Source organism: Drosophila persimilis, unplaced genomic scaffold (genome assembly GCF_003286085.1).
Source record: "Drosophila persimilis strain 14011-0111.01,24,50 unplaced genomic scaffold, DperRS2 tig00000700-arrow-arrow-pilon, whole genome shotgun sequence".
NCBI lineage: Eukaryota > Metazoa > Arthropoda > Insecta > Diptera > Drosophilidae > Drosophila > Drosophila persimilis.
In genome coordinates this window covers 951,300-961,248 of record NW_020825340.1, presented here as the reverse complement: position 1 = coordinate 961,248, position 9,949 = coordinate 951,300, and the positions used below count along the sequence as shown (strand labels likewise).

Genomic DNA, 9,949 nt, shown 5'->3' with positions numbered 1-9,949 from the left:
TCGTCCTTTTCGATTGGGTTGGGTTCTGTTTTATTGAAACTTTCGCATTTGATGGCTAAAACTTAATTGTAATCATAATAGTATTGTATTAATAAGTTACTAAACGTAAGGCCGAATCAATGTCAACGTTAGTTACAACAACTGGTACTCTAAATGGTATTCACGCATCGCATCCACTCTCATGCGATCCGATCCGATCCGATTCGGGCGAGCGTTGGCTTACTTGTGGCACTTTTATCCTCATCCCCGTCTGTACTCTTATGGAAAACTAAATGCAAATGGAGCTACAAATTGAAAACATGTTGACCACAATTTGAATTGCTGCAGTAGCAGCAGCAGCAGCAGCGCGATGGGCCTGATGGGCATGCGATCATTATATTTGCTCTTGTTCTATAATCATTGATCACGTGGCAAAAATTCCATTGATTTGTGGTGTCTGACTGTATGTGAGTGTGTGTGAGTGATTTACTTGATGACAAACATTTCGCGACGGTTTTGCTGTTGGTTTGCAATGCAATAAGCAAATTCAATTAATCACGAGTGCTCCCCTTCTCCTTCTCCTTGTCGATCTCGCTCACGTTCCCATCCTCATTCCGGTCCACTTCTCACTCAGGGGCCACAGCACTTGATATAATTTCGTTTCTTTTTTTTCATTTAAATGTTTTCTTGTTCTTTTTTTTGTGATGAGCTGCCGCCATCAATATTGAACGTCAACTTCGGCCTGGGCCGTTGGCTAGGTAAACATTAGTGATATTGCTTCTAGTTGTTTGATGGCTCCAGGTCCATGTTGCTGCTGGTAGACGGGGATTTTGTTGCATTTGAGCTGGCCTTTTTCGCCGAACTGCTTGCATATCGGCTGGAGGTGGAAGAGCCTTGCTGGGAACCCGACGGTCTGCTGTCGGAGGTGTCGACGGCATTCTTATCCTCATCGTCATCGTCGTCTTCCTCCTGTATCAGCTTTCGGGCCAGCTTAACTGCCTCGAATTCCCGATAATGGGCCTTGCGACGCCGCTCGAACTCACGGCGCCGTTCTGTAATAACAAACAATAAACATTTTTGGGTAATTTAAGTAGAAGTTGATTCTTACGTCTCTCCTCCTCGCTCATTGGGAGGTCGTCGCCGGAAGAACCCTCGTCCTCAATGCTCTCGGAAGTCTGTTGTGAGCTGGCCGCTATGCGCAGTCTGGGAAAATTTGAGTAGGTATTTATATAAACATCAGATAAACTTTAACTAGAAGGGTAAGGCTTACTTCTCCACCAGTAGTTCTGTGTCCAGCTCGTCCCTGGTTTCTTCGTAGTATGGGGTTTTTGGCTCATCGATTTTCATATGCCCGTAGTCCTTGTCCGCCGGATGGAACGTCTGCAGCACGTTCAGCTCATCGAACTTGGCACTTTTTCGAAAACTACAAGAAATTCAACGGCTTAGCATTTGGGCAGGAAAAGGTCATAGGTAGTGTGTATGTGTGCGTGTTTGTCCCTCACCTGGCGCCTGACTTGTCGAAGCTGCGAGAAGTCTTTAAAATGCCCTTGCATGGCAACTGTGGGCTGGGCTGGTTCTGCATTTTATCTCGGCGCTGGCTGATCTCACGCGTTGGCTGCAATGAGGCACAGAGAACGGAATTTGATTTAAATATACATAGCTTACTTGCATAATTACGTCAATACTTCTGGAATTGGAATGGACAACTGGACAATGGTGAATCACGGCGACGGCAGTAACTGACCAGATACTGGAATCGCGAAATTCGCCAGATTATAATAGCACAGGTCGCAGCAACACTTACACCACCGCCAACACCCAGCTGTGGTCGGCGTGCCCTTGGGGGGGTCGCCACCCACTGGGCACCAGCCTCCACCACGGCCACTGCCACTGCCACTGCCACACTTACCACCCACCTGGGCGCTAGCCCCCGTTTATAGCCGTTCGGCATCGCATGTGGCTTTAACAACGCCCTTCTTCTATCCTGGTTCTGGCTTAGCCTTTGTTACCACCGCTGCTGCTTCTGTTGCTGCTACGTGCCGTGCTTGTGCCTGACATTTAACCCAACTTACTTGTCTGGTGCGGGCCACTGCTGTTAACTGCAATTGAAATGCAATTTACGCCTCAAATTCGGTATGCAGTCAGGCGAGGAAGACGCAGAGGGCGGAGAGACGCGGAGTAGCGTGGCTCACTTTCGTTACTATAAATCTAGTAATTTAGATTGATTAATTTATTGCCCGCAAAAATTATTCACTTCGCACTTTTTTATTTCTCTCACAAAAAAAGTCCGTAAAAAAATATAACAGGTACTACATAATGGAAGGAAAAAACGGCGTTTATTACATGGCAACTACACATTCGCTACATAAATGGTGGAAAAAGGGGGTATGGACAACAGGCAGAACGGCCAGAAAATGCAACGCATGCAAGCTAAAATCCACCCCATTTTCAATATACCTTGGAGACGAAAAGGCGATTTTGTCTTCAAGGTATATAGTCCTCACAAACGAGGTGAGCTTTGTACGAACCTTGCAATTTGCCTTGGCTGTTTTTGCCTATTGTCCATACCCCTTTCAAAGTTACGACTCTTTTTTTCGTTGCAGTATGAGCGTCTGACTAACAGAAATATACCAAAATATCCCGTCTCATTTTCAAAAACACCGTAAATATACCGATGAAAAAACTAACGTAGCCCACTTATACCCCCTTTATTTTAACTGGATAAAAACTTGAGTTAAACCACCGAAATTAATACAAATAATTATAATTATATTATACTCTTGTGGGTATATCTTATCCTTCATCTTTGCATAAAAAAAACCCCATTGTCTTTCACCTAAGCTGCGCTAAAATGAATTTTATCCCACTGATGATTCCATTTTCTACAAGATTGGATACAATACAAATGATTCCTTTAATTTGATTGTATCTAAAATAAGATTTGAAAAAAAAAGGGCAAAACATAAAACTTAAGTGAGTATGAAATGTAACGTGAGTATGGAATGTCACGCCATTTCTTACACGTTATTGGAATTTGAACACTTGTTGCTTGTCAACCGGTAGTATGGGAATTTGTATACCCTATTTAGTTAATATAATATTGACCAATAACGTTAACGTATTACGTTGAGATGATGACGCGGTGGTAGACGAACGCCAGGGCCGAAGACCACGGTATATTTTGTCAATTTCATCAATCTATTAAATTTTATTTTCAACGTTATATAGAAATCCAATTAAAGCAAGTGTTTTAAATAAACCAGCCAATTAGAAAATAGATTCACTAATCGGATAATATTATGTGGGCATGGCTAAATGTTCCATATAGCTAGTAATATTCCAGGGAATATCAAAAACGAGGAATATGTAAAATAGAACTGGAATTCGTCAGTATATTTACGATATATTTTTTAAATGAGACGGTACATTTTGGTATATTTCTGAGGGTCGGACGGCATATATAAACGATAAATCCGCGGTCACACTGGTCACACTGCTTCCATCTCACTTTTTTCGTGAACAAAATTTGAAGTGAAAAAAAATAACAGCAGAAAGAACTACGAACTATTAAAATAAAGGAGATTCCAAGCAGAGCTGTACAATGTTCAACGGTCAGTGTATTGATATTTAAAGCTTGATTTGTAAGCTATATCTTGTATTAAGTTGTTTTTGCTGTTACACTTCATTTGCGCATCATTTTCACCAACGAAAACTTGGATAACAAGCAGCAAACCACGGAGAAGTGCACCGTAATAACAGTCATAAGGGTACATTATTGATAAAAGCGATAGTAGAAATAAAAGTGGATATGCACGAAAAATGGTGCTGATACGAGGCTTGTGGGTGGGGGCGGACAACAACAACAATTGGCGGGTAATGAGGCGCAATATGTGGCGCATAATCGCTTGATCTCGTTTGTGGCTTGTTTGTTGTTGACTCACGATTGGCTGATGCGGACGCCTGATGCTTGATGCCTGACGCTGCTGTGAGACATCTGACGGGGCTGTCGTCGGCTGTTTTATTGATTTCTTGGCCGCCTTTCGTAATCCCCCAACCACCACACCACACCACCCTCAACAACCCATAAATGCACACTTGTAAACTAACAATTGGCCAAATGTTTCTCTGTCAGGTTCATCACATCCACATTCAAAGTAACCAACAAGCACTATCGCACTCTAACGCACACACATACGAACAGATTCAAAGTTCAATCAGCATCCGAAGGTGATTCAGCCGAAAGACCAACATTCTTGAACCATGTCGTGGCTGGCTTTTGGAGCGATTGCTTCCGGCTTTGGTATTGTGCTCTCATTAAGTTTCCATATCCCTGTGACCGTCTCATAAGTGTGTAGGATAGACGATTGTGTAGCTTGTAGATGGTGTCCCTAGTTCCCTCGTCTCTTTCGGAAATCTCTCTCTTATCCATGATTCTTGAACCCTTTTCCCCCAAACAGTTCTTCAGCGCCTGCTAGGGGGAGACCAGCCACCAAACAAGGTTTTGGAAATAAAGAGCGAATCCCTAGGAACCCTCCAGGTGCTAGCTCGCGATGATGCCATGATGCTCTTTGCGCCGCCTTACAACAGCAATGAAAAGCGCCCCGTCTACGAGATTGTTCTTCAGCGTCTAACCTCAGACTCGAACACGTCATCCTTCAGTCTGTATCGGTCCCCGCAGCAGCAGGAGGCCGCGGAGAAATTCAATGCTTTCCAGCAACGTCTGCCCGTGTTTGTCAGCATGGTCAAGGAGGTGAGAAAGTGCTTTCCGCTAAAAGAAGCTTCAATTATGATGTTTTTTCTGCAATCTGCTCCTTAGTTCTACAATGTAAATGGCCTGCAGAAGGCCTGCGATGTTCTTACTGAGAATCCGTCTTGGACGCTCGCTCATCTGGTGGCGTACTTCAATTTGGTGGAATATATCAGCAACCCCAAAGTTCTGCAGTGCGTGGACCAAGCCGATCACACCTCCCTCATGTCGCCCTTCCAGCTGGCCATCAAGCAGGGCCACATGGAGATGGTCAAAACATTGCTGCCGCTAAGCAAACTGGAGCACCTGGACATTAACAGCAATTCGGTGTTCCACTATGCAGCCAGCACCACCAAGGAGATCATCAATGTGAGTAGCAGCAGCCAATCGATGCTTCTGACCATCACTTAACCCTAATCTTCCGTAGCTCCTCACCGACAAGAGCACCGTGAACCTGAACCACCTCAATTCGGATGGGTACACGCCGCTGCATGTGGCCTGCGTCACGGACAAGCCGGAGTGTGTGAAGGCCCTGCTCCTGGCCGGTGCCGATGTCAACCTAAATGCCAAAAATATCACCAAGCTGCACAAGAGCTCGACACCCACCTCGGTGGCCTCTTTTCTGCGCACCAACGTGAGCAAGCTCTACACACAGGACATGAAGTACGGCGGCACACCGCTGCACTGGTGCTCCTCACGCGAAACCCTGCACGCCCTCATCATGGAGGGGTGTGACGTCAACTCCACGAACTTCGATGGCCGCACTGCCCTGCACGTGATGGTGGCCAGGAATCGCTTCGAGTGTGTCGTCACGCTGCTCGCCCATGATGCAGACATTGATGTGTTGGACAAAGAAGGCAACTCGGCCCTGCATATTGCCATCGAAAAGAAGCTGGTGCCGATCGTCCAGTGCCTGGTGGTGTTTGGATGCGACATCAATCTAAAGAACAAGGATGGCAAGACCCCGCGCCACATGGTCGGCAACGACGCCAGTGGCAACAAGGAGGACGAGATACTCTACATACTCCATTCGGTGGGCGCCAAACGCTGTACCGAATCGGGCTCTAAATGTCCGCCCGGCTGCAATGCCAAGGGCACCTACAATGGCATACCGCCAGAGGCGCCCGAATCTGTGGAGCAACGTGAACATATCGAGAATATGCTGGCTACCACTAGCCGCCAAATGGTTGGCAATTTCCTGGGCGCAGCGGCCAATGGCTTGATGGAAAAGCAGCCGCCTCCACAGTGAGTCGTGAAAATGGAAACTAATATACAGCTCGGATAATTTATCTTTTCTATACGTCAGGGTGCCGGTGGTAGTCGATACGGAGAAGGAATTAAAGGGTCAGAGCATCATGGACGCCTTGCTGGGCATGTTCACCACTAAAGTGAACGCCGACGAGGTGAAAAAGGACACTTCGTCAGGCAGTTTGGCGAATAAAGCGGCCACACCACCTTCTAGCCCAGAGCAGCTGCCATCTCCGACGTCGCCAATTGCGGCGGAGGTGGGCGATAAGCCCTATGGACGCGGACGTCTGTTGTGCCTGGATGGCGGCGGTATTCGTGGCCTTGTCCTGGTCCAAATGCTCCTCGAAATCGAGAAACTTTCGCGCACCCCCATCATACACATGTTCGACTGGATTGCCGGCACAAGCACGGGCGGTATCCTGGCGCTGGGCTTGGGCTGCGGCAAGACAATGCGCCAGTGCATGGGTCTTTATTTGCGCATGAAGGAGCAGTGCTTTGTGGGCTCCCGACCCTACGCCAGTGAGTACTTCGAGACCATACTAAAGGATAATCTCGGCGAATTTAATGTAATGACGGATATCAAGCATCCAAAGATTATGGTCACCGGTGTGATGGCGGATCGGAAGCCAGTGGATTTACATCTCTTCCGCAACTATACCAGTGCCAGCGACATCCTGGGGATAGTCACATCCATAAGTGAGTAGCATCTAAGGGAATATGTCGATCAGAAATATATATATTATATTCCTTGCTCCTATCCTATCCCCAGCCAACCGTCGCATTCCACCGCCGCCGCCGCACGAACAGTTGGTGTGGCGCGCAGCACGAGCTACTGGAGCGGCTCCGTCATACTTCCGCGCATTCGGACGCTTCCTAGATGGCGGCCTCATTGCCAACAATCCCACGCTGGATGCCATGACCGAAATACACGAATACAATATGGCATTGCGCAGCTCGGGCCGTGAGGCGGAGGCCATACCCGTTTCCGCTGTGGTTTCACTGGGTACGGGCCACATACCTGTCACCGAACTCAAGGACATCGATGTGTTCCGACCGGAGAGCATTTGGGACACCGCCAAGCTAGCCTATGGCATTTCCACAATTGGTAAGAACATTTTTGCAACTGATTTGACTCGTTTTTAAGCCGAAATTCATCCGCATAGGCAATCTACTTGTGGACCAAGCCACCTGCTCCGATGGACGGGTTGTAGATCGGGCCCGCGCCTGGTGTAGCACCATCGGCATACCCTACTTCCGGTTCAACCCGCAGCTAAGCGAGGATATTGCCATGGACGAGAAGGATGACCAGAAGCTGATCAACATGCTGTGGCACACCAAGGCCTACATGCACGCCAACCGCAACAAGATCATAGAAATGATCAACTTTCTGAAATAGCGCGCAAGACGGATTTAGACCGCACCCCAGCTCTAGACATCTATTGTGTGGCTAGATCAAACTGTTTCCACTGTTCTCTCTGTGTATTGTAATGTTGTTTCCGAGCCTTTTTTGCGTTCTAGCACTTTTTCGCGGTCTAAATCAACGCCCACCACACACCCCCATACTCTCACACACTTAGACTCACCTAACAGTCACCCGCCCAGCCAAAAAAATTGTGTGTTGTCTTACCCAACACTGTTCTGGACAAATAACGGTACAATTCTGATTCCGTTGGTTTCGCGTCCTCGAAAGTTGTTACGACGAGGCTTTATCTCCAGGACTACCCTAACAAAATACGCTTTGAATGTTGTGTTATTGGTAGTAGGTTTTTTTTTATAAATGAGTGTATCGTAGGTACTATGTCATAAGTATGATTTAAATTAGTTTGAAAACGTTTACTTTTGTATTATTGCCCGTTTATTGTATATCTCCATGCATCATCCTCTCCTCCAATTGAATTGTGAGCTACAAAGTAATTTGATGGGAAAACATTCCGTGGCGCTTTATTTGTAAATGCATATGTAATTGAGCACGAATTTTGAATAAAACTTTTTAAGTGTTTAAACCAGTTTCGTGATTCATAATGGCCTGCTGCGGACTCTTCCCAATTAAGTTCTCAACACAAAAAAATTCTCTAGAAAGTATTAGCAACAATGTGCAACCTTAAATGATGTAATTGATTAGTTATAAATAAAATACAGGGTAAATCATCGCGGTGACTACCCCCAAAGAGAAAAACAGTAGCCAGGGCTGGCGAACATACGTGTCCATCGATATGAAATTCATCGTAATCCAAGTCGATACTTGGCACATCCATTGTATCGATAGTGGGCAAAATGTAAACAGGAAAAAAAATAGAGAAAAATACAAACAATACAGACAGAAAAATAGTCAGCGCGTGCAAAAGTAGAAAATTATTCAGTGAACAAACGCAACAATTGTGACTCACGGCGACGCAACGGACGCACACAAATCGGAAATGGCCGCGGCCACCAACAGTGACTCCTCCGGCGTGGAGACGGCCCGCGAGGAGGTTGAAATGGCCATGCCCATGCCCACGAGCACAGCCTCGAAGGGCATTATGATAACTCCGCCGCCAGTGATGCCGCCCACACCCACATCATCGCCAAACACACACGGCGAGTGGCCCAACCTGAATCCGAACGCATTCCAGCTGAGCAGAGATCGAGGGGAACACTTTGCGCTGCCACACTTGCCCCCACTACCGCTGAACGCCAACACCGACTATCTGCCGAGCCTGATACACCCGAGCACCCTCCCCTCGAGCAGTAAGAGTTTCAAGATGCGCCCGCGGATGCAGCGCCTGAAGACGTACTGCAACTACAACAACATATTGGCCCAGTCGAACGGGCGACGACTGCGCACAGCCGCTTCCACCTGCAACGTTGATGGACTTAACCGCCTGCTGGAGGCGGGAGCCAATCCCAATGCCGCCGACGAGTACAATCGGAGTCCGCTGCATTTGGCCGCCTGTCGGGGCTACATACCGATTGTAGAGCAGCTGCTGAAATACGGCGCCAATCCGAACGTGGTCGACTCCCTGGGTAACACGCCCCTACATTTGGCCGTCATCTCGGCCAGTTCGAACAACTTTAATGTTGTTGTGGGCGTGTTGCTCCAGGGCGGGGCCAGTGTGCACATGTACGATCGTAGCCAAAAATCTCCGCTGGAGCTGGCCGAGGCTAGGCTGCGACTGCTGCGCAATCGCTACGATCATCCCACACCTGAGCATGCCAAGATTCTGGAGGATATGTGTATGCTGACAACGCTGATCTTGCGCTACATGGTCAAGCAGCAGCGTGAGCTGGAGGACCTCTCGGCCCTGGAGAAGAGATTGCAGAACCTGAGCACCAGCGACGATCAGGAGCAGGTTGTCTCCCAAACGGCCGACGAGCTTCTGGCCAGCGTCGAGCGCTTGTCCATCAACAACAAGTAGATGCTGTCGGTCGAAGAAACCCCTTCGAAAGTGGGCTCAAATTGCGTTTGATGAGTTGAGTAATAAGTGAGTATTGGATAGGATGATAATGATTATGATTCCATGGATGGACCCATGGGAACAGGGACACTAATCGGGTACTTCCGTTCCGTTGCAGTTTGTATATCGTTTCCTAATTTGGCTGCCGTTGAGCTGGCGTTGGAATCGTGTGTGTGAGACTACAGGACTCCTGGTCGCGATCCGATACCCGCTCACACACATACACAATCTTCCCCTTACCCCACAAACACACACACATACACACATTGTTTCATGCGATCTTTTTTATTAAGTATTTCATTTAAGATTTCATTGTTTGATAAAACAAACAAACCACAATTATGATTACATTTTAAGCTTTACGTTTAGCGCGCCAAAACAACATCAAGTTATGTAATAAAGATGCAATTGCAACTCTTGTGAACACCCAAAACAAAAGTTATACTATTTACAATTAACCAACCAAGTGACTCCCAAACAAAAACAAAACAACACATAAATGAAAATTGAAATCGTTAAGTGTCTATTGTAAACCCATCCT

The 9,949-nt window shown here is 47.0% G+C and overlaps 3 protein-coding genes across 5 annotated transcripts; 2 read left to right on the top strand and 1 right to left on the bottom strand.

The window, feature by feature from the left end:
• Window positions 1-5: 5 nt before the first annotated feature.
• Window positions 6-2,215, bottom strand: LOC6602814 (protein phosphatase inhibitor 2). 2 transcript variants are annotated; one of them, XM_002027780.2, is made up of 5 exons: window positions 2,052-2,215; window positions 1,482-1,594; window positions 1,250-1,402; window positions 1,088-1,182; window positions 6-1,031 (listed from the first exon to the last, which is right to left on the bottom strand). In XM_002027780.2, the coding sequence occupies exons 2-5, from the start codon at window positions 1,559-1,561 to the stop codon at window positions 760-762; spliced, it is 600 nt and encodes a 199-aa protein (XP_002027816.1). In that variant the 5' UTR covers window positions 1,562-1,594; window positions 2,052-2,215; the 3' UTR covers window positions 6-759. The 2 variants fall into 2 exon arrangements, with proteins under 2 accessions (XP_002027816.1, XP_026847803.1); XM_026992002.1 differs by lacking the exon at window positions 2,052-2,215 and adding an exon at window positions 1,889-1,967.
• Window positions 2,216-3,515: 1,300 nt separating this feature from the next.
• LOC6602813 (85/88 kDa calcium-independent phospholipase A2) lies at window positions 3,516-7,980 on the top strand. Of its 2 annotated transcripts, none has more exons than XM_026991997.1 (7): window positions 3,516-3,590; window positions 4,437-4,729; window positions 4,796-5,095; window positions 5,154-5,971; window positions 6,033-6,670; window positions 6,744-7,079; window positions 7,138-7,980. In XM_026991997.1, exons 1-7 carry the CDS (start codon window positions 3,581-3,583, stop codon window positions 7,368-7,370), a joined length of 2,628 nt encoding a protein of 875 aa, XP_026847798.1. In that variant the 5' UTR covers window positions 3,516-3,580; the 3' UTR covers window positions 7,371-7,980. The 2 variants fall into 2 exon arrangements, with proteins under 2 accessions (XP_026847798.1, XP_026847797.1); XM_026991996.1 differs by lacking the exon at window positions 3,516-3,590 and adding an exon at window positions 4,143-4,279.
• A 312-nt stretch (window positions 7,981-8,292) lies between these two features.
• On the top strand, window positions 8,293-9,834 carry LOC6602812 (ankyrin repeat domain-containing protein 54). The gene is made up of 2 exons (XM_002027778.2): window positions 8,293-9,435; window positions 9,527-9,834. Exon 1 carries the CDS (start codon window positions 8,392-8,394, stop codon window positions 9,367-9,369), a length of 978 nt encoding a protein of 325 aa, XP_002027814.2. The 5' UTR covers window positions 8,293-8,391; the 3' UTR covers window positions 9,370-9,435; window positions 9,527-9,834.
• The last annotated feature ends 115 nt before the right edge of the window (window positions 9,835-9,949 follow it).